This window comes from Megalops cyprinoides, chromosome 2, assembly GCF_013368585.1.
Source record: "Megalops cyprinoides isolate fMegCyp1 chromosome 2, fMegCyp1.pri, whole genome shotgun sequence".
In the NCBI taxonomy this organism is placed as follows: domain Eukaryota; kingdom Metazoa; phylum Chordata; class Actinopteri; order Elopiformes; family Megalopidae; genus Megalops; species Megalops cyprinoides.
In genome coordinates, this window is record NC_050584.1 from 33,361,773 (window position 1) to 33,385,396 (window position 23,624).

General features: G+C 43.3%; 1 protein-coding gene across 2 annotated transcripts; it reads left to right on the forward strand.

Annotated features, from left to right (window-relative positions):
- The first annotated feature begins 7,607 nt into the window (after nt 1-7,607).
- sap130a (Sin3A-associated protein a) lies at nt 7,608-21,842 on the forward strand. Of its 2 annotated transcripts, none has more exons than XM_036522471.1 (21): nt 7,608-7,892; nt 8,952-9,078; nt 9,323-9,576; nt 9,801-9,968; nt 10,308-10,434; nt 10,880-10,995; nt 11,178-11,302; nt 11,552-11,699; nt 11,794-11,884; nt 11,985-12,089; nt 13,618-13,759; nt 13,975-14,093; nt 14,200-14,478; nt 15,190-15,361; nt 16,382-16,486; nt 17,074-17,429; nt 17,632-17,874; nt 19,082-19,207; nt 19,313-19,416; nt 19,687-19,800; nt 20,147-21,842. In XM_036522471.1, exons 2-21 carry the CDS (start codon nt 8,970-8,972, stop codon nt 20,303-20,305), a joined length of 3,162 nt encoding a protein of 1,053 aa, XP_036378364.1. In that variant the 5' UTR covers nt 7,608-7,892; nt 8,952-8,969; the 3' UTR covers nt 20,306-21,842. The 2 variants fall into 2 exon arrangements, with proteins under 2 accessions (XP_036378364.1, XP_036378365.1); XM_036522472.1 differs by having other exon boundaries at nt 7,608-7,885.
- Nucleotides 21,843-23,624: the final 1,782 nt, after the last annotated feature.

Genomic DNA, 23,624 nt, shown 5'->3' on the forward strand with positions numbered 1-23,624 from the left:
ACCAAAACTAAGTTGTGGGTGGAATGCACTTGCTAGCGTTTCCTGTCCCAAGATTCTGACTTATCTACATGTGTTCAAGAGTAGCATTTAGAACAGTTTGTGAAAAGCTTTCAACATTTTTTTTTTCCATCTTTCAGCGGGGGTTGGCATGTCTTAACCTCAAGTCTCTTCGAGAATTTCTAGTATTTAGGAGGATGGAGCACTAAAGAGTTCATGGGTCAAATTCCTGTGCTGGCATGCCACTCTGGGAATGTTCATTTCTGTGTTTTTGAAGGCTGGACTCTGCATCTGTGTACTCCTGCTGTGACCTCAGTTATTATGTGCTGTGTGAAATGAGTTCATTTTGTGGTTTATAGATATTCATTTGGCTTGATTACATTTCATTACAAGTTGAATTGAAATCCTTTTAAAGGGTCATTCATTTTCTGGCATGCATACAGAATTGAGATTACTGAGATAATGCATATTGTTTGCAGTGAGAAGTGTAAATGAGGAAAAGGCAGCATGCTATATAATATACAGTGCCTTAATAAAGTATTCAGCCCCCAACCCTTTTTTCACACAAATGATTTCCACAACCAGAGATTTTGACTAATTAGACTGAGATTTTTTTTTTATTTGTGAATCACTCAACTCTGCAACAGTGCAGCCCAAAAATTAAATAAAATTATAAACCATTAAAGAATAAAAAAATTGAGAACTGAAATGTCAGCAATTAATAGGTATTAATCCCCCTCCTTCATTACTTGGTTGAACCACCTTTCACAGCTATTACAGCCATCAGTCTTTTTGAATAAGTCTCTATTAATTTTGCAGAATGTGATGGAGCAATATTAGCCCTTTCTTCTTGTAAAACTGCTCAAGCTATACCAGGTTAGTTGGGGAGCAGCAGTGGACAGCAATTTTGAAGTCTGTCTACAGATGTTCGATGGAGTTAAGGTCAGGATTTAGACTGGGCCACTCAAAGATGTTAATTCTCTTCATTTTAAGCCAATCCAGCGTTGCTCTGGGAGTGCACTTTGGGATGCTGTCCTGCTGATACACAAACAAAACAAGGTTTTTATCCAGACTCTACATGTGTTGTGCAACATTCATCTTCCTATCAATCTTGACCAGATTGCCCTTTCCTGCTGCTGAAAAGCTCCCCCATAACATAATGCTACCACCAGCATATTTCACTGTGGGGATGGTGTTTCCTGTCTGATGTGCAGTGTTAGCTTTATGCCACACATACCGCTTAGTGTTTGAGCTACAAAGTTCCACTTTAGTCTCATCAAACCACAAGACCTTTTGCCATATCTTTGTAGTATCTTCCAAGGGACAAAGTCTTTACGGGCAAGCATGTGATTTTAAATGTACGGTCACTTGAGAACATGTACTGGTGTAATTAGTCTAATAGAGCTGGGATCGGGAGGCATGTGTATGTGTTATGACACTGTAGATGAATTACTTCCACCTTAGGCTCATTTTCTCACTTAACTAATTGAGAAATGGCATAACCTCAGTACCTGAGAATTCTACGGTGTAAATCGACAGATGTGGGCTTTTTGGGAGGTCCATATTTTCAAGATGACAAAAGCTCTGGTAGTTGTAATAAATGTCCAGCTTTAGCAAAACTATGATCGGTATGTACCCCTCCTCTTAACACCTATGGCACTGTGTACATATCCCAGCTTATGCACATATTGCTGTTCTGTATGTCAATCTTCGTGTGTTTGCAAAATAGAGTTATGATGTGCCTGCAGTACTTTTACGTGAACCCAACCCTTTAATGTAGGGCTACTGTGCTGTCCAGTGCATTTTGATTCATAATTATCTAATGGAACATGTCTACCTATGTAATTGTGAATCAATAGGAACTCATGCCAAACTGAAAGAGTGTCAGGATTCTCTCACCTAAGGCTCTCCACACACTTTACAGGAGTGCATCAATTCAATGAAAGGTTCTCAATACCGTTTGATGGGAATTCACAGGGTTAATGCATAGAGACCAAAGGGATTCAAAATGCTGTGACTTTGTCTGGCAGAGGCGCTTGATTTTGTGTTGCTTTGTTTGCAAAATGCACCTGAGTTACTTACATTCATACATTAGCTTGATATGCTCAGACAGCTCATGCCCCCATGCCACTGTCAAAGACAAAACTTTTCACACACCATTCCATCAGTTTTGAATTTTGTTTATGTACCAACTTTTGTGTCAGCATGGAAAAGCAAGTAGTGCAACCAAAGGACCGTCAGCTATGCTTGACCAATCATTGAGTAGTACAGCTGCTTGAGAGTACAGCCCAAGTGCGTCAATGTTTCAATGAGAAAGACTGTTTAATCAATTATCTATAAAGCAAAAACAATGAGGACTAGACACCCTAAAATGGATGCCCTTAGTGGCAGGTCAGAAATGTGAGGTTGAATTTGAGGATGCCAGTTTGTCCAATTAAAGCCACAGATTGCAAAGTCCAGATTGCATGGTTTTTTATTTGTCATTTCAGTGCTGCAGTCCAAGAAAACAGGGCTGATTACAGCTACTCAACGAAGGAACTGAACAGCAAAAATATATTGTAAAAGTGATAAATGTTTGTGTGATATTTTTAAAAAATTGTGTTGATCATATGCATTGTGTTTATATGGTCTGAAATATATTTAAATTAGTATTTTCTTTTCTTTGTGTGGAGGAGGTTGTTCTGTGTTTAATTTACAAACTCTCTTGTATAAAATTGTAAAAAAATCTGTAAAAGATCTTTTTTTGCTTGTTTTTTAAATCCAGTTTTATTGTGTGTTTACTGTTACAATGTTAGTAATTATGGATGGCCCAGAGTTATGCCTAAAGCACAAGACATGTTGCATCTATAGGTAATATGCATGGATACAGTACACACTTTGGTACAATTTACACAGAGTAAAAATTAGGCAGAAATGACCTTGACCTGAAATTGACCATGGATCTGTTTTAATTGTGAATGTAGGAAGCCCATCCAAAGGTTGACATCTGAGACGGCCTCGTCAATGGCTAACCAGCTCTCTGCATGCTGCTGTCACTCACAGTGTCTTTGTCCTTTCAGAACCCCTCCTGCTAAGAGCAAAATATGTAGGCATATACATTAGAGGCACTTATCTGTTTTTCTAGGACCATTTTCAAGTGGATAAGATTTGTCCAATGACATTCTGTCCTTGAAAAGCCACCAGTGAAAATAAAACATTGATTAAAATGCCAAATCTCTTGTGGTCAGTCCAGTCAGTACTCCACCAGCTATGTCTGTAGTACATATCTGCAAAAGAGACTTAGTGGTCTTGAATATATCATTTAAGAAAACAATAATAGCTCATTATTAAATATTTTATGTCAGCTAAGTAAAGCAATATTAATACAAAAACAATACCCTGAAACTGAGCCAACACATATCATTCTAACAACATATGTGCAGCATTATCATATTGTGACGACATTGCTTCAATGTTCAGAAATAATGTGACCATGTCTTGTACTGTCTGGGGAGAATCTATTGTTGTTTCACCCAATAGGTTTGCCTGGGTGTTTTGCCAGAACATACATTTGTAGAGAAATCACCATGTCAGTTTTAGCCGGTTTTGGTTTAATCAGCATTTGGCTCAAGGTCTAATCTCATAGTTCCTCAAACAAAAATTCTTAAAACATTTGATTTATTTCTTTCCATAACTATTTAGAGGGAATATTGAAATATATTATTGTGGCCCAGTGCTTGTATGAATCAAAGCTACAACAAACCGTTCTATTTGGATTTGGTGAGGTATTGCAGGGCAATGTGTTATCAGAAAGATTTAATGATGTAAAGTTATGATTTGAACTGGTCCCAACCTTTGTGTCATTTCCATGGAAACAATAATATTTTCATCCCACAGCCCTCCCTGCAGCCACAGGGATGCCAGACATCCATTGTTTTTGGAAAGGTGCCTGGTTTGGAGTGAGAGGCAGGATCATTTTCAGCCATCACAGAGAGGATTCTGGGAAGGGCCCAAACCTGGTTTGTATAGTTTTGAGGTTTATTAATTGTTTTGCTTATTTCTAAAGGGTAGCAAAAGTTCCACCTTCAAAGGGAGTGACAATTTTATGGAATAAAAATTGACCACAACATTTCAAAGAAGATTTAAGGTACGTCCACATTTGGTTTTTAACTAATGCTAAGATATGCAGTATTGAAGCACAGACGGTGGTTTTTAAGTTTCTGTCCCCATGTCTTCAGCCCTAAAACAGTTTAATTTTTGGAGGGATTTGATTTGGTTTTGTGTCTCTCTGGTGGAGTTAAAACACACCAAGAAGGCTCAAAATAGACATGATGTCCATTTTCCATCTTCCTTGTCCATGTCAAAGCAAAGCATTGGTTGGCTTCAAAATAGCAGTTTTCTGCATTTTAACACATGGCTGTCATCAAAAAACAATGATTTTGAGCACAGCTGAGGTTTTCAAATGTGAAGTATGGTCAGACCTTTACTGGAGGCTTTTTATCAGCTTGTTGGTGGTGCTATCACTGTAACATTCCTTTTGTATGCATTGTAAACATTTTATACTCCCACTTGCTTTGTTTTATTCATTTATGAACCACACAAATGTCCATGATGTCCACTTTTATACCTCAAAGAAAAGAGTGGTACTGTGGCTTTGACAACCATGCTCTGGAGTAAGAAACTACCCTGCACCAGGCATCATATAGATCATACTCATACTCAAGGACAGATGATGTACATCTACTAGCAAAATATGAATGTAAATGAATAGCATCATCTCCATGGAATTTACAATCTATGGATATTCCATCTTGCTAAGGGACTCAAAATTCAGCCAAATTCAAAATAAAATTGGTCAAATAAAGAGAATATTTGTTTTCTGCCATAATTAGGGGGGAATATTATGGAGGGTGTAATGACGAATGCTGCTGAGACTGAGCTGCCAAGCCAAGCGACTGTGCAATGTCGTCACACGCTGAGTGGAACAGAGGGACCTTTGTGAAGCAAACTACAGGAATAACACAGTCCCCTGGAATATAGCTGAGGTCTGGGAGATCACACAGAGCCAGGACAGGCATCCAGAGCAGCTGGGTGACATAAGGGCTTGGCTTCTAGGCCCTTGGCAAATGTACCAGTAATATGATGCTCATCTAGACCTCAGTGGTCCTAGGGGCTGGAGATTGTGCCCTGCAAGCCTTTCCATTCTAAACCTGTCCCCCTTTCCCAGGGCCTCTCGCCTGCACTGACATCATCTCTCTTTCCTCCATCATGTCCACAACACATCATTTTTACCCTCTTATCTTATTCACTCTGCATAATGACACTAAGAGAGACCAGGGGGGCATCTGAAAACTTTTTGATTAATGGTGCAGCTTTCAGTCACATGTCAAATTCAACCTCTTAAAATGTGGCATGCAGCTAGCAATTTCCACACTGGGGGGAGGGGGTGGCACTTCTGTAACCGTTTCCATTCTGGAAAGCATTGGGCTTACTTTTAACTTTACTTTTTACTTAGCTTTAGGACAAACTAATAAATGACCATTGACAGGTCACATCCTGACAAGAACAGCTAATTCTTTCCCGACGAAAGGAAAAGTAGTGTTGCAGCACTAAAAGGTGCTGTAGAGGGCCATGTGCACCTGAGCTTTGGATGAATCCACTCTGCCAGTTCTTTTTAACGCTTAGAAATCTTATAAATGATTGTTTCAGGCCTTTGCTAGTATTTTTCCTAAGACTCAAAGTCATCGGTCTTGGTCGGTCCTCAGTTAAAGCAACAGATGGAATGCAGGCTCTAAAAAGTGGACCTATTCACAGCCCTCCATCTCTGTTTTTGAGGAATTTCTTGCCCAAATATTATGTTTGTCCAGTAGAGTCCCATTTGAAATAGAGCCAGCTGTGAAACCTGAAGCATTTATTTTGTTGACCCTCTCCTGATTTCCAGTGGCAGTCATGGCAAGTACTTTTACCCAGCTTGGCCCTATATTTTCCCATCATATCACATGTAGAGCAGGGAAGATCCATTTCTTCTCCCTGGACTCCTTAGAAAGGAATGCCAGAAATTTTGGAATGCGCTGGAAAGTCTTATTTGACTCCTAATTGAAAATGTATGCTATCTCACTTTGGAAGAACAATGACCCCCTGAGTGATTTATTTCTGCAGACCATGACATGAAGAAATGCAAAGTAGAACTATGCTTTGCTGGTTCAGTACTTTATGGCAATGCCAAAATAAAGTAGTGCAACTAGTAACTTGGTGTTTTTCTCCTAAAAAGAAATAAACTTTTATTTGGCATTTTCGTTTGAGCATATAGATGAAGGCATAAATAATATATTTTTCAGATGGCTTGTACCCAAAACAACTGAAAGCTGTTCATTTGCTCAGTCATGCAAGAATAGCAAGGCTCTTTGCCGACACCTGTACTCTTTTCCTTGGCAGAGGCTTATGTACCAAATGTGTCCTGATTTTATGTTAAAATTCTTCAGATGCTTATTAATGTTTTTAAGATAATTGTAAGGCACCAAAATGTGCAGGAATGGTTTCTGATCAAGAACGTTGGGAACAACTTTTTAACCCATGGCACTGACATTGACTACTTTCAGTACTCATTTTTACAGGTAGATCTTTGCTGTTTTGATCACACTTTTGTTGATGTGGATGTTATGGATTATGTTAGCCAACTTAATTACCTACTCAATTACCAGTTTAATGTTATACTCATGATTAAACATTGTAAGTAATCAAAATTGCCAACAAATACTGTATTTCACGCGTGTTAAAGCCTTTGTTGAAGCTCAATGTTGCCACCTAGTGCATCTCCGAAAAAAATACAGGATGAAGACTATTTGCCAAGTGGCTCTTCGTTGGTCTTGTATCTTGAAGCGTAGCGCGACAACTCCAAGTTATATCTAAATTCACAGGTATGGTTTTATAAGGTCAAGCTTTATGAGATATACTTTTTACAAAACGATACATTTCTAATCTAATAAAAATGTATGATTTATGACCACCACAAATTGCTCCCAGAGGTGTTAAACGAACTAAAAAAAGGACAGTATTTTGATCATGGAGTTACATGCAAGTATATGCAAGTAAATATGTAAGTAAAACATAAGTAAAACATACTTATTTTTCAACATTTCCGTACCCAGGTCCTGGAACATGTATAAGCACTACTGCCCTGTGACGACTCTATTACCTCTGTCTAGCTGTCCATGAGTTTGTAGGCTTATGTCTACACGGTGAAACAAGTGGGTTTCCTCTGTTTTTAGTGCGTTTACACCTCGTTGTTAATATTTCAGAATGAAGAATACACAGTTATAATATAGATTAATATATATTCATTCTGTATATCTTAATTATATACTTAATTCCAGATGTCAAGCACAATTGACTTTCAGAAGCCAGAGGAGGGGGTTAACTAAGGACCCTGTGTTTGATATCGTGCAGGTGGATTAATGTTAACATGCGCCTCGCGTACCTCTCCGCAAGCGCTCAAATAGAAAGACAGAAAATCTTCAATAATTATTCGTCAAGCATGTGTTACGTGTTCTGATTGGACAGAAAACTGTCAAGCTTCTCCAGTGGCAGTCCTCTTCCGGTTCGATTCCTATGGGTTGTTGGGGTGACCGATGGTAGCTACAGCAAGTTTATAGTGGTCCTACACTACATCATCTAATAAGCTACCTAGCTAGCTTTACGATAAGTGGGGTTAAATGACCGATTTTCAGAATTAACAACTGGTAAATAACATGATACGACAAATGCGGTGGATGAATGAAAAACATAATGAAACCGCCTTCAGAGGCTTACGACTGAAAGTTTAACTTTACATAGACTGCTCGGCAGCTTGCAAATTCAAGACAATAGCTAGCTAACGTTAGCTGGCTTGTAAGGGAAGACTTCGAAGACGGTGAGAGGTACTTTTTATTTTGTTTGAATATTCTTTCCTTGGGTGTTTGAGCTGATTTTAGGTAACGTTCCAATGGCATTTTCAAACACGTAAGTTACCGTGTATGCTGTGTTTCTAGCTTGCTGGCGCGCATGATCATTATCATACAGTGCTAGGTTGCTAGCAAGCTCGTTGCAAAGTTATGCTGCACATTTAATGTTAATAGAACTGTGCCATTATTTGCTGCAAACGTCTCGAAAAGTTAACCACTTCCGTGTTCCACGGATAGTTTTCCAAGTAACCGTAGCCAATAATATTTTGTAGTCTACCAAGTAAGAACAGACAGGTAGCTGGCTTGCTGTTTCACTAACCTTACGTCGATCATGCATCATGCACGGTAACGCTAGCTAACATCAGAACGTATTGAAACTGCTAAAACTTAAGTATTTTGTAAACGACCTCGCATGCGTTGCTAGAAATGATAACATGGTAATGTCAGTCCAACTAATATAGTCTAACGTTCTCTGTTTTTTGACAGTTCCTAGATGCGTTAACGTCATAATAGCTAACGTTAGCTAGATCTAGTTGTTTAAACTACACAGTTGTGTTACTATTGATTGTGAGAATTGCCATTAACGTTATGCTGTGGTCGTATGTTATTGTAACGTTAACATTAAGTTTTAAGCTACAAACTGGCATTGCATTGGCTAGTTAGCCAAGTTAGCGAATGCACCGGTGTGTAAGGTAGCTAGCTGTAGTTAGAACCACAGTTGAAAGCACACGTGGAGAAAGCTGTGTAGTAAGCTAATAAATTGAGTGCCGTTATGTAAAATCCTGTGGATTTACTAGTTGGGTACGATTTGTCTTTCACATGTAACTAGCCAGCTAGCTCCATTTAAATGCATATAGTTGACAGTAAAAGCTTTACTTTGAGGCGCCCTATATCGTTGACTTTGGTTGGATTGTACTGTAGCAAATAGCAACAGCAAGCTAATGATATTGACAAGCCAGCATACATGGTAGCTTTTTTTTTATTCTAAATGAAGCATTGTAAGTTGCTTATTAACTCTGTGTTGCGGCCTTACAGGAAGGTCGTATACTAAAGATGAGCTCCCAGCAGTTGCTGAAGTCCGGAGTGCCTTCCTCTGGTTTGGAACAAGCCCAGATGTCCAACGGGAATAATGCAGTCGTTGCGGCAAACCAGTCAAACACAGGTAACGTTCAGAGATCATAATTCTATAATTCATCCATATTTCGAGTTAATATCGGTGAGACAGTGACATGTCATTGTTATTTTGTATGTGGAGATTCTAAGGTATGTATTTAATGTTCAGTACGAACTGAACAGACTTTTAAAAAAATGTAACGTTATAAATGTTAGAGTAGGGGAAAAAGGCACAGCCCATGTGCACCACAGTGCTTGGCATGGGCTTTGAGTGCTTCTCTTGTCCTCTGCAGTGGGGGGAGACGAGAGTAGTAGTGATGCCGAGCCTGCTCCGCTAGACCACCCGCCCAGCGAGGATGGGGCCTTGCCTTTCCGCGATGAAAAACAGGAGATGGTAGTGGTCCGGCCCTACCCACAGGCACAGGTCCATGGGCAGCCCCAGCTCCAGCACCTGCCAGTTCAGCCTGGCACACCTGTCACCATGTCGTCCTCACCAGCCCAGCTCCCCCAGGGCCTGCCCCTCCCCTTCAGTGAGGGACCCATTAAGGTACCGTAGGGGCCCAGAGATCTTCATGCGTGAAGCTGGCTAGTCATGTATAATGAACAGCATTTGCTAAAGCAGTTTCTGAAACAGGCACTGGAGCTAGGCAATTCTGTAACTTGTAAATCATAAGCTGGCAAACTAGTGGCACCCTTCCCTGAAAGCAGTGCACTACTGCTCTGGTGGTCACCAGTCTGTTGGATTGTCATGCCACCTCTGGTGTGTTGCAGGCTGCCTTGAAGACACCCGTGCCCAGTCGCCTCATTGCCCCCGCACCAGCTGCCAGCCAGGGCCTTGTCACAGTGCCACCCCAGACGCCAGGTCACGTCACTGTCACCGTGGAGAGCAGCACTTCTCCGAGCTCAGCTATACCAGTGGCTGCCATCAGCAGCCAGCAGGTGAGACTCTTTGCTGTCTCATTAATATCAGTTTAGGGACAGTGGTGTGACATAGTGGTAGGGAGCAGGGCTTAATTAATTCAAAGGTTTCTGGTTTGCAATTCAAGGAGGGTCACTGCTGTTGTACTTTTGGGCAAGGTGCTTAACCCTAAGTGCCCAGCTGTGTAAATGGATATCCCGTAAAATTGTAAACTATGTAATATGCCATGATTAGCAAAAATTTACTTCAACACTGTAATTTACTAAGGTTATGACCACTCTTAATGACAAGGCCAGGATCTGGAGCTGGTAGTCCAGTGCATTGTAGTTGTGTTGAGCTTCCGAGTCCTTTGTTTTTAGGGCCATTCGAGTAACCTGCACCAACTGATGGCGGCCAATGTGCAGATCATTCGGGGCAGTGCACCTGCGCTCCACATAACGTCCCCTGCAGCACCTCCACACTCCTTCACCACCCATTTACCCAGAGGTCAGTTCATCTCGATCATTTACTGGAAAGCTAGTGACCATTTTGTCTTGCATGTTGAAAGGAAAGTTTACAGAGTTGTGTGACTTTGTAGGAAAAACAATATAGACCATTTATGTACTTTATACCCTTAGTTAATGTTGTATGTATGATTTGATTTTAAACTGTCATTTTGCATTTGTCAGGTTTGCATTTCTTACAGACAGCATCATTTATAATTGTGCATGTGGAGTGATTCTGCAGTCATTCTTTGCTTTGCATGATCTGACTAACAGTGTGGCAAAGCGCAGGCCAAATAAAATATTCTGTTTGATGCCAATTAATTCAGAGTGAAACGTAAAACATGAAATATGTATGAAGAGTTTTTGAAAATGTCTTCATGCCAGAAGTTTCTCTAAAGGGCAATAAAAGACAGATAAAATATAAAATGGTGTTATGTTATGTGCAGGAGCAGCTGCAGCAGCTGTGATATCCAGCTCCAAAGGGTCTGCGGTTCTGCGGCCCATCCCAAATGTGGGTTCCTGCCAACCCTCAGTGCAGCACATCATCCACCAGCCCGTTCAGGTAGGTTGTGTGCAACCCAACAGACACTTAATGAATTTGTCAGATTTCACATTGACTCTCTTGATCAGTCATCTAAATCTGTCTAGTGGATGCACCGAACACAGCTGTGGTGACAAAACCATCACAGGAACCTCTTTTTTGTTATGAAATTTCAATGTTTGATGTGGCTTTTTGTCCTGTAGTCCTGCCCCACCATCACTACGTCCACAACAGTGCCGCCTGCTGTGGTGGCCCCCATCACAGCCGCCAGGGCCCAGTCCCCTGTCATCACCATGGCTGCCACTCACTCGGCAGAGATTGCACACGGGTAAGGCCGCAGACAGGTGTGTCCGAGGGGAGCTGCAGGAGCATTCACACTCATCAGTAAAGATGGCAGAACAACCTCTGTACAGGGTGGGCTGTTACTGCTGTTTCCCCATACAGCTTAGGCATAAGATGTTAGATTTTTATTTACAGGATGTAGAGAGGATTCCTTTGTGGTCAGCAAATCATTAATGCTAATGTCCCGTTGCTGACTGAGTGTAAGGCCGTACCACTCTGTCGTTGACGTTTTCAGACGTGCAGGGCTGGCCATCCACCCGCAGTCGGCTGCTATCAGCATCCAGCGGCCTCCCCCGTCATGGGACGCAGCCCCGCGCATCACCCTGCCCTCACACCCCGCTGTCGGTGCACAGAAGCCCCAGGTGCCCCATGGCACAGCACAGGTCAGAGGCCCAGTCAGTTTCCACATGTCCTCTACTGCACCCTTTGTAAGGAACTTCCTTTGTAGTGAGCCTGTGTTCTCCTCTCATCCCACAGAAGTCCATCTTCAGCAGTGTGACTCCTGTTGCTGCAGCGACGGTGGCTCCCATCTTGGCCACCAGCACAGCACCGGTGACCACCACCACGGGTAGGGACCCACAGGGTGGCGGGGCTTGGTCAAATCCACGGCTGATACATGAGCCTGTGCTAAGAAATGGCCTGTTCCTCCTCTTCCTCTGTTGTTTCAGTCTCTGTTCCCCACACCCAGATGACCACCAGCAATGTTGTCACTGTGACAGTACCCTCTCACTCCTCTCATGCCACAGCGGTCACCACCTCCACCATCCCCGTGGGTAAGTATTAACTGTACACAGCCTAGATGCTAACAACACACACCTGTTACTAGGGATGTACCCGAATCCGAATATGTTATTCGGGAAAGCACAAATAATGCGATGGAAACAGATATTTCTTCTACCCGAAGTTGCTCGTTATTATTCGGGAAAAAAAGCCATGATTGACATGTCTGTGCATCAGCCATTATGTTTCTTCAGATCGATTCATATCTTTGTGGATGGCCACAAGATAAAAATGCCCATTCTGTTTGTAACATAGGACTTTGATGGCACTAACTAGTCATTTCATTTACTAGACATTATTGAAAAGTGATATATTCTGTAGTCGCCCCCACCGAGTCAGGTGTGGGAGCTAGCGAGACAAAAGCCTGGTGTGGCAGCTGGATTACCCCTGCAACCTATACATCAAAGTGAAGCTGAGAACCTGTAGTTTTTAGCTGTATGTGTGTAAATGAAAGTCGAAAGTCGTTTCGTTTACTACACGTTATTGAAAAGCAATCACTATATTCTGTAGTCGCCCCCACCGAGTCAGCGTAAGACAGCGGGCTGAGAGCTGACTGTTCCCTGCTATCACTCAGGGAAACCACGCCCACTTCTGTTCCACTATGCGAATACAGATACAGAGACAGATAATTTTGTTGCTTGAACAGACACAGATAATGCCGTCTCTGTACACCTCTAGCTGCTACAGTTCACTACATATCAGTTTACTCCAGTGCTTAGGTTCTCAAAAGCACTGTCTCTGTGACAGAAGATTTGAATCAGAATTACTAATAAAAGACAAGTGAAATAGATTGTTTAAATCTACCATGACTACTGCTAAGGAAAACTTCATTTTTTGTGAATGTCTGAACTAATTTAAATGGCTACTCACTAGGGCTGGGACGATATGCTTTTGTCACGATAAGATATTGTCACGATACTTTGGTGCCGTTTCGATTCGTATTGCGATTCCGATATATTGCGATTCTACAAGTATTGCGATTCGAAAGTATTGATTATTGCGATTTTTCTGGCACTATTTTTATTTGTGTCACAGTATTCAGCAGCCCAAGCGTTTAGAAGCGCCCTCTACAGGCTTGGTGGAATTCTCAGCCACTCTTGGCTCACATTTTTCAGTGAAAGCAATACAGCAGCGCAGCGCCACTATTATGCATATGACGTCACAGAAAGTATCGATTCTGGGAAGAAGTATCGATATTTAGTATCGTGCTATAAAAAATTGCGATATATCATGAATCGATTTTTTTTTTCCCACCCCGACTACTCACCGTCATTCATTATTTATATCAAATTGTAGATTGAAAGTGAGCTTTCAGGTTTTACTGAAAAGCCACTTATGATAACGGAGGAGATGCCAGGCAAAACAAATTAATGGTCTTATTTAGGCAGAATTTGGGAATGCTTGAGACATCCAGCCGAATGTTTTCCATTTAAATTTTCCCATGCAGCACTCTATATCTTAATGCTTGATTGGAAGATTTGGCGTTTCTGTACTTTGGTTCCCATCCCTTCTCCTCCACAGCGAAAGTGGTCCCTCAGCCCATTGCGCACAGCTCTGCACGCATCCACACTGACTACCCCGGGGACAGGGCCAACCTCATCTCCATCTCCGGCCACTGCTCCTCCCCCAACCCTGTCGCCATGGAGGCCAGGAGTGACAACAGGTAAGGGCCACTGCCTCCAAACGGACATGGCACAGGCCAAGGGCCCCTAATTACTGACAATGCACAAACCCTGCCATAAACTGTGTTACCTGTGCAATGTCCTTCAGCCTATCCTCATCATGAGCAAGCATTGCTCTCACTTTGAGTGAACCCTGATTGAAAATGGGTACACTGTTTTCTCCGACTGAGTGTGATCTTCCTTCCCACTTTACAAGGCAACCGGTGCCCATGCAGTTCCAGTACATCCTGCCCACCTACTCGTCCCCTCCGTACCCACTGCCTCATGCATATACCCCCATCACCAGCTCTGTCTCCACCATTCGGCAGTACCCAGGTAGGGAACGTTCAGGCCCCGCCAGAGCTGCTAGAGCGTGCTCTTTATCTGCGCTCCTGTGTTGAGGCCTTTGCTTTTGATAAACCCTATGCTTTGTTTCCATCAGTGACTCCTCAGGCTCCCAGCTCAGCGATTCCCATCCAGGCTGGAGTCAGCGTGGCGTCTGCCGTCCACCTGAACCCCATGCAGCTGATGACAGTGGACCGAATTGGCCTGCAGTCTGCACAGATGAGCGCACAGGGCATTCAGCCCGTGACCTTGGGCACCCAGGGGATTCAGCCAGCGACAGTTGGAGCCCAGGGCCTGCACATCCCCGCGCCAGTCAGCATTCAGCAGCAGCAGCAGCAGCCACAGGCAGAGGCAAAGGCACCATGTAGTCAGAATGGTAATATGCAAAAGAAAGTTGTCTATTTTTATGATCAAGTACTGTTTTTTCATTTTTGATCATTTTTAAAATTTTTCAGGGATATGCTAAGTAATGGTTTTCATCATTTCCTTTGCATTTCAAGGGAGTCGTACTAAAATTTTTTTAATCATTTAACAACATAATTGAGGAATAACAAATGAGAGTAAGGAATAATTCTCAATCAAATATGTACATCAGATAAACCAGTTTTCTTTGTGCAGTATGTTATCTTCAGGCCTTATGCTGTTATGCTTCAGGCTTTATGGTGAGCTGCTTGTGTGATGTGTCTTGTGTTTTTGAGTGTATGCAGTTGTTTTTAATGGATGGAAATATGGTGGCGAAGGGGTGAAGCCTGTATAGTGCTAGGGGAAACAGTGCTGCCTGTTGTGGAACTGTTGAGGGCATTAAATTGTGCATTGTGCAGTCACGGTTATGCTGATTGGATGTGAGGGTCATAGTTGCAGAGTTTAAATGAGATGTGAAGTGTTGAAGGCTTTTGAACAGACCACTCCTTTGAAATACAGCCGGTGGTTCTCATGGTCCTGAGAAGCGATGCATTTTATGATCCAGACCTATGTCTCACCCTTTCTCCTTTGTGTGCTTTGTGTTTGATTCACTCAAAATGGCTCCAGCAGTGTTTGAAAAGGTTGGGGATATTGATGCACAAGGGGTCTTTGCTTGATTTGGCAGTGGTTCTAGCGGATGGCTCTACCCTCATTCCCAACCCTATCAGCAGCGCCTTCAGCATCACACAAGCCATCACCACGGAGATGCAATCACACCCACAGAGCAGCAGCAGCACTCCCACGCTGGTGTCCTCACCCAGACCCAGCATCCTCCGCAAGAAGCCTGCCAATGAAGGGTGAGTCGGAAAGCTTCGTGTGGCAGGCGCATGGATCATGGCCTCTCATTACCTTCACTGTAAAAGCTTCATTATGAGGGGAAAAGTTTTACATGGGATCTATTTGGGACATACATTTTAATATTTAATTCGGAAATTTCATATCTGCCTGTTTTTAAAAAATGTGTTTATCGCATTGGTGTCATTTTAAGGACCACATTGCGATGACAGCCAGATCATGCAGATTTGCGCTGTACAACATCAGGAAGATCAGGCCCCACTTATCTGAGTATGCTGCACAGCTCTTTGTCCAGGCTCTTGTCATCTCAAGACAAGACTTCTGCATTGCTCTCTTGGCTGGACTTCCTGCATCCTCCATTAAGCCTCTGTTGTTGATACAAAATGAGTATGAGTCCCTGTAGCTGCTCACACCAGGTACAAGGCCTTGTTGCTTGCATTTAGAACAGCCAGCAAAGCTGCACCTACCTACCCGAGTGCTCTACTGCAAGCATATGTTCCCTCCCGACCACTACGCTCTGCTACCGAACAGCGTCTGGTGGTCCCGTCGCATTGCGGCGCAAAATCACTATCCAAAGCTTTCTCTGCCGTCGTCCCCGATGGTGGAATGACCTTCCATACTTCATCTGTTCTGCCAAATCCCTCACTATTTTTAAGAAACATCTAGAGACACAGCTCTTCAGCACTCACCTCATCACCTGAATCACTACCACCTAATGCAATTTCTTATGTCCTAAACTGTTTTCCTTAAAAAATTAACGGTTTAATGGCTTTGTATTTCTACCAGCTAGCTTGTAAGTTGTCTGGCCAGCTGTTGAAACTTGGTCATACAGCAGGTCTAATATTGTGACTCCTTGTATGGCTTGTACTTGTGTTGTACTCTGCCTCACTTGTAAGTCGCTGTAGATAAAAGCGTCTGCCAAATAAATAAATGCAATGTAAAAATGTCAATGTCATTTGGAAACAGAGAGAAGACAGATTAGAGATAGACCCTGGTTATGTGTTGCTGTTTGCTTTACTTAGGACTGCCATGTGGAGAAACCTGATCCCCGCCCAGCCAAATGAGGGCACTAGCCCCAGAATGGACAATACATTGAGGAGCATGTCAGGATCCCCAAGACCTTCGGGGTAAGGGGCCAGTGCCAGGGTGTGTTCAAAGGAAGGAGTGAAGGCAGCAGTTTTATTGGCTGCCTGTAGCTGGCAGTGTATGCTTTTCAGTAGCATCATACTCAAATACAGTTACCTAGCACGGTTCACTTTTGTTTAAATCTTGTAAGATGTTGAATGTAGAACTCAGCCAAGAGCTTCAATGAGTGGTTGTGGTGTGGTTGATACAGGATTTTCCCAAGGACAAATTTAAGATGGCCTTTGCCATTCTAGCATTCTGCATGCTGTACTAAGAAGTAGAAGGCACAGAAACTTTCTGTTATGTTTGGGTACATTTTAAAAAGATCACGTGTCCATGACGATTTGTTAAAATTATTGGTAAAAAAAAAAAAAATCAAAACCATTTAAATCCGGCACTGTAAATGCAACAGACTAAACTACAGCATCTGTCGAAACATGAATTGTTTCAAGTGTATTGCAACCAAAAGTAGTTTTAAAATGATGGTATTTTTCTTGTCCAAAAAAGAGCATGCTATTATGATTGTGGGAGAAATTCTAAGAAGATACAAAATCCGTTTCCTGCCAACTTTAATCTGTTGTCCTTTCAGAGTGAAGTTCAAGCCAGACGTCCAAATTGCTGTTACTTCGACGGTGATGGCTGCTGTGGAAGCCCTGCCCAGTCAGGGCAGTGAACAGCAGGCTACAGCCTCTCCCGCACAGCAGCCCCCCCAGGCTGATCCTGCCGTCCTGGCAGAGGTTGCACCCCCCTCCCAGACCACCGCTATGCTTTCTTCCATCTCTGCAGCTGTGTCTGTCACCCAGCCCCTCCCTACCTCTTTGTCAGATGTCTTGGCCCAGCCCACCCAACCAGCAGCTAGTTGCACGGCAGCATCCATAATTGGTTCAACCCTTCAAGAGATCAAGATCAAACAAGAGGTGGAGCCTATGGACACCTCAAAACAAGGTTGTCATGCAGTCTTAGTCATTTAAGGTTCATGTAATGGTTTTAATGGTAATGGTAATGGTAGAATTAAAAGTATGCAAAAAGTCAGTATATATTGTGTTACTTAGAATTAGTCCGGTCCAGCCGTCATCAGCGGCAGCATGCACAGAGCTGTTGTTTGGTGCCCTTGGTTAAGTTTTGATTTTGCCTTCTCACCCGCCAGTGCCATCTGTGACCCCCAGCACCGCCCCCATGCTCACTCCTTTGGACAGCTCACTGAATGCCCCCAGTGGGGACACGATCCCTGGTGCCTCTCCCAGGAAGAAGCCTCGTAAGCAGCAGCACGTCATCTCCACTGAGGAGAGCGAGATGATGGAGACCAACTGCACCGATGAGGAGAAGGCCACTGCCAGGACCCCGCTCCCCAGGTCTGAGAAGCACAAGTCCCTTCCCGAGGAATTTGTTGGTGAGTGCAGAGCTCTTTGTTTCAGTGCCATGTGTGCATATAGCATGGCTGAATCAGCCAAGCACTGATCCTGGTTCAGCATTTGTCATATTATAGTTGCGTGCATCAATTGGGTTGGCTTCATCTTCAGACACTGGGGGGAAGAACTACCTGGAGCCACACAGAATGTGGATTGTTGGCGGCATTGTCTGGCTCCGGCCCTCCACAGTGTTATTTGTTCTGGAGGTCTGTCTGTCAAGCTGATAAATGTCTGGAATCGGATGTGACTGGAGTTCACACCTAGTCAATAACTTCAGTTCAGTGATCATGTCCTGGAATGAGAAGTGGATAGGGACTGATTGATTCAGCCATGTGTTATGAAGCCATTCGGAGCAACTTCAGAGGGCCTTTACATTTTCTGTGGAGGGATATTCCTGACCCTTCTGTTCAGAGTAACCTTGATTTGTTTTGAGTGAGGTGAAAGCTTGTTTCAAATCAGAGTGTACACCAACAATACTAGTGTCTGCTTGTACAGCGTTCTTGAATCAACTGTAATCAGCCTGTAGAATTGAAGAGCGCTCATGAGAAAGCAGAGGCTCTCAGTTGCTCCATCTGATGTCTAATGGTGGTCACTGTGATGTTAGCAATGCTCCTCAAGGGTGCTTTGTTTCCATATAGCTGCTGACGGGCTTGTGCAACCTGCAGTATGTTAGAAGAAAATGAATACCAGGGGGTATATGGTAAACTGAGATCAAAAGCCTTTTGTAACATGAGCAGATGAAAACTCTGCATCAGACTGATGAAAATGCACAACAGTACTGACATTTACATTTTGCTGTGTAAACAAAAGGTTTTAATCAAAACCACAGAACAGTTAAGATAACTTTTTCTCCATGATTAAAGCAAGGTATTCTCCATGACTGATTTTGAGTCGTGTGGCTTAGTACCGTGTCTTTCACAAGTGGTTTCTTGCATGGCTTTTATGTATGTCAACAATTTTGTCAATGCTATCTACTCATCTCAAAGGAATTCTGCTGAGTGAAACCCAATAAACTAACAATTTTAAAAAGTGTTATTGGGTGCACATGAACAATTTGGGCTGATGGAAGTAAAGTTGTGTTAATGCTGCCCAAAAGTGAGTCTTGCAATATAATCCACACTCTCTTGTGAGTGTGACTGATACCTGAGTCGCCAGCCCATCTTTCTAACTGTCTGGTGGCACTTGCAGATGACGAAGGCATCCGCTATGTGCCAGTGCACCCACGCCCCTCCATCACCATGCTCCGTCACTACCGCAACCCCTGGAAGGCCGCCTACCACCACTACCAGAGATACAGTGATGTCAGGGTCAAAGGTCAGTCTGGGGCGGGGCTTTCCTTGACATTTCGCCCTGCTGGCTAGAGTTCATATCCATTCCCTCAGCTGGCTTGCCCATGCTGACTTTGCTGTATGCTTGCAGAGGAGAAGAAGGGCACTCTACAGGACATGGCCAATCAGAAGGGGGTGGCGTGCAGAGCTCAGGGATGGAAGATTCACCTGTGTGCAGCACAGCTGCTGCAGCTGGTGAGTATTCTCCACCTGAGGGGGATTTTTTTCCTTTTTCCTTTTTGAGTGGGCAGGGCACCATTTGTTCATTGTCTTAAGCCAGAACGCAAGCCAGGTGAAGCATCCTGGTCATCACTTAAAGGTGATCATGGCAACCATGAGAACAGGACAACCCCAGGACCCACTAAAATAGGCCCTGTCAGTTTTTCCTCCAGGCTGTTGAAAACAAGGATAGTGAGGATTTGGGCGGAGCTCTGTTCGTGACTATGTCTGTCCCCTTGTCCCCAGACGAACTTAGAACATGACGTGTACAGCCGGCTCATGAGTCTCCAGGAGGGTCTTATCCCAAAGAAGAGCCCGGGGGCTGACGACGACCTGCATTGCATCGATGAGCTCATCCAGGTGAGTTAGGAACCCTCACCCTCTGACTGCTCTCAGACACATGAAGACTTGCCAGGTGCCTGCCAGTTGCTCTGATGAGGTGAGTAGATTAGCGCTTATCGTCCAACGAGTGCCCACTCCACTGTAGTGTGCTTTGTGACTTGTAATGTGAAAAAGAGCTGTTGGCTGTGTGAGAGGGTTGGAGGACTGCGTTAATCTCGCCTCAGCACTCCCATCACAAGTGGAGAGGTTGTCACGTGAGATGAGCCTAATGTACAACTTGCCAATTACAAAAGAGATTTACCTAAAGGGGGGAAAAGTATTAAAACACTTGTGAATTCATTTGTCCCTGTTCCCCTCCTCCCAGGGAAACATGCAGCGCTGTAAACTGGTGATGGACCAGGTCACTGAGGCCCGCGACATCATGATGAAGGTGCTGGACCACAGGGACCGAGTCATTAAGCTCCTTGATAAGAACGGCGGTACCAAGAAGGGCTTGAGGTTGAAGCTCAAGGACAGGGCCTAGAGGTGGCCCGAACCCAGTCGCCGCTGGCGCCTTGGCGGTTTGGGATCTTAGGCTGCACGGCACAATCACTCCACCTGCTTGCAAGTGAACGGACACACAGTCAAAGGAACAGCAGTAAGGAGGTCCAAGTGAAGCTCCAGGGGGATTCTGAGTGCACCTGCATACACACAAAGCAATTAATGGTTTTTAAGGCACAGCCAACCCTAGGTTACAAATCTTTGAAACAGGTGACTTTGAATTCTGACCACATAGGCCACTGAAATGCTGTTTGAATGTTGCATTTCAATGGGGAATTAGAAAATAAGATGTGTGTTCCATTTCATCCCCTTTTTTTGTTGTTCCTTGCATTTTTATTTCAGTGTAGTAGCAGACAGAAGGGCAGGGTGCAGTATCCTTCCTCCTTTATTCTTAAGTTGTGGCCTCATTCAGTAACATGGCACAGTTGGGCAAAGAGAATAGAATCGGCAAGACTTTGTTCCCTTCCAAGGGAGGTAACTGAAAATGGGCCTAGGCAAAGCTAGAGGACTAATATGTCCATGCAGTGGGATCTGCATAAAGACTGCGATGTGCTGAAAGGCATCCTGAGTACTCCGTGCACCACGTAAGGTGAACCTGGGGAATCTTCATTCGTAGAGTGGTACACTGTGCACCTTTGTTCTGTGACACATCAGGTGGACCTCAGTCAGCAGCATGTGTTCTGTCATAGTCCTCAGTGCTGTGGCACCATTCTTTTTTACACATATATAGCTAACATTTAATTATAAAACAGAATTATGAGAGTTCAAGACTTGGGAACAGCTTTGAATTCCAGTGTCCTTTCAGTAACTGTAGATGAGAAACAGATATGAAAGCATTGTACCACTGGGAAGATTATATATTTTTTGCAACAAATTTTTCAACAAAGTCTTCAGTTTCTCCTCTCTTCCTCTTTGATTTCCAAAAAGGCATTTTTGGTGAAGTATTGTTCTAATATGGCCCATGCCACTTTTTTTGAACGTTAAGTGGCTTTCAGACACTCATTTCCTCTGTTCAAGGCCCTAATCAACACATTAACATATTACCCTGGTGGGCTGAATGACAACCGTCAAAGTGAACTTAAGACTTTTTCTTTAAAGGTATGCCTTATTTCTGGAAACAATTGGTATGGGCAGACTTGAAAATAAAACTGATATTTGTTTTTATATATTAAAAAAGTGTTGGCCAGTCGATGCCTATGTTACCTGTTTTCCCACAGCAGAGAATGTCATCACTGCCAGCATTGTAAATGGGCCTGCCCTGAGCTGATTACAGCACCTCACACTGTGATGGTCTGAATGTTGCACTAACAATTGCACATACAAGCATGTCATGATAAATCCAGAGCCATACCATGAACACCAGCATGTTCGTTGAATCTTGTGATATATGTTGTCTGACTGTTTCATAACCTTTGTGTGCAAGTGAGAGGGGGTTGGGTCATGTCATTGAGTTTCACAGTTGTCTCTTAAGTGTTTTCTTTAACAGAAGGCGGGTGTGTTTCCCGCCACTGGTGAGCATGTGGGGCGTCATGGAGATTGTGCTTTCAGTACAAAAAATGGATTAAAAGTAACTTTATAGAAACAAAATGTGAATAGGTATATCAATGCCATAATTGTTTGAAGTGTAAAGAACAATTTTCTATAAATGGTATTGGCTTTTTTTATATTGAATGTCATTTTCTTTTTCATTGGTGTAATCGCATTGTTCCACCTTATTTTTGATTTACTCCACTTTTACAGGTAAATCGTTTTTCTCTGTCATGAGATTATAATCCGCTACTGCAGTAAAGAATGCTTTGTACAACGAATGCTTTCTGCTTCCAAGTTGATTTTGTGCCTTGTAGGTAAAGCTTGCTGTGCTGTGTTCTAGATTTTTTTTCTCCGTCAGAAAGCTCCCTGGTACAGTTACTTTGTTCCTGTGGCTTTAGGGTGTGGTCGTCTTGGTTGTTTACCACTCAAGAGATGAGCAGTGGACAAACACTTAACTGATATACTTCCAATGTGCCATGGAGATGGTGTAATTCTAGATACTTTGAAATTTGATCTGCCATATATGCATTGCCTCTAGTGCCAAAAAATTGCATAAATCTTTACCAGGTGAATATTGCATGCAATAGAGGAAAGCTGTCCTTAACATTTACTGCGTCGTTGGAGGGTAGCAACAGGTGAAAGTGAAGAACCAGTCTTCTTTAATTTGATATGTGTTGATCTCTCTCTCTCTCTTAACTGCACAAGGATCTAGCTGCTAAGTCAGTGACCCGGTCAGTGCTGTCAGCTGCCCAGTGGGGTGTGGGGTGTGGACAGCTAGCGTCACCTAAATGTGCTGGCCTGAGTGGCAGGAAGTGGTGACCTTATCAGGAAACCACAGAGAGCAGCAAGGCATCACTATGCTCACAAGGGTTTTCTGGTCAGTAGTGTTTTTCTTTTTTTTCCACTCGTTATGTTTGGAAGGGCCCGGGAGGCAAAGTTATGGTTGTGTCCTGGTTTGTGGCATCTCTGAAGCCTCAGTGGAAATGCTTCACAAGCCACAACATACCTACATGACAATACACTGTACACTCCAGTGCCACTCCACTGTACCCTGCCATCCAGTCATTTCTGAATGTTGATAACCTAGCCAAAACTGCATCTTCAGCCCACACATTCAACTCAGACACACTGTTCTTAACATGTTTGATGCACCACACATAGTGAGTCACTGTCATACCAGTCAGTAGTCATATCAATAATGCAGCCACTGGTGCTGAGGAGGAGGGCATTCCTGCTGTAAGAAAACCCATTCTTTGGCTCACAAAAACCGCTGATTTGCATCAACAAGCTACACCAACGGTCCACATCGGCCCCTAGCGGGATTTTATGTGGTAATCAGAGAGAAGGGGGCAGTGCTGGCTAACTGCACACAGGGTCACTGTGATTTAACAACTTGGTGTCAGAATGAGGCAAGTTCTGTTTGCCATACACTGATTTGACGCAAATGTAGTTGATGCAGTCAGGGTGTGACGATGCGTGCCGAAGTCTATTGGATGCTGCTTTGTCAAAGACTGTTATGTGACGCTGGCCCCCAGTCACATTCTGACCTGCAAGCACTGTGAAATGGCTGATTCTGTTCTCTGAGTGAACTAGACCTACAGCCATGTATCCTCTCAGTGTAATGTCACCACTGTGACAGCTGTTACTTGGTGTCAAGGGTTTTAAAACCATATTACTCGGTTGTGTGGTGAGTTACACTTGCCCTGTTTCTTATATACTTGCCCTGTTTTGAAAGTGGCATTGATGGAAGAAATCACCAAATACAAAAATAT

Excerpts from the sequence above, each read along its gene's own strand:
- sap130a (XM_036522471.1), top strand. The coding sequence starts at position 8,970 with ATGAGCTCCCAGCAGTTGCTGAAGTCCGGAGTGCCTTCCTCTGGTTTG. Across the intron at positions 12,090-13,617 it reads CACCTCCACCATCCCCGTGG|CGAAAGTGGTCCCTCAGCCC; the intron begins GTAAGTATTAAC and ends TCTCCTCCACAG. Across the intron at positions 17,430-17,631 it reads TATGGACACCTCAAAACAAG|TGCCATCTGTGACCCCCAGC; the intron begins GTTGTCATGCAG and ends CTCACCCGCCAG.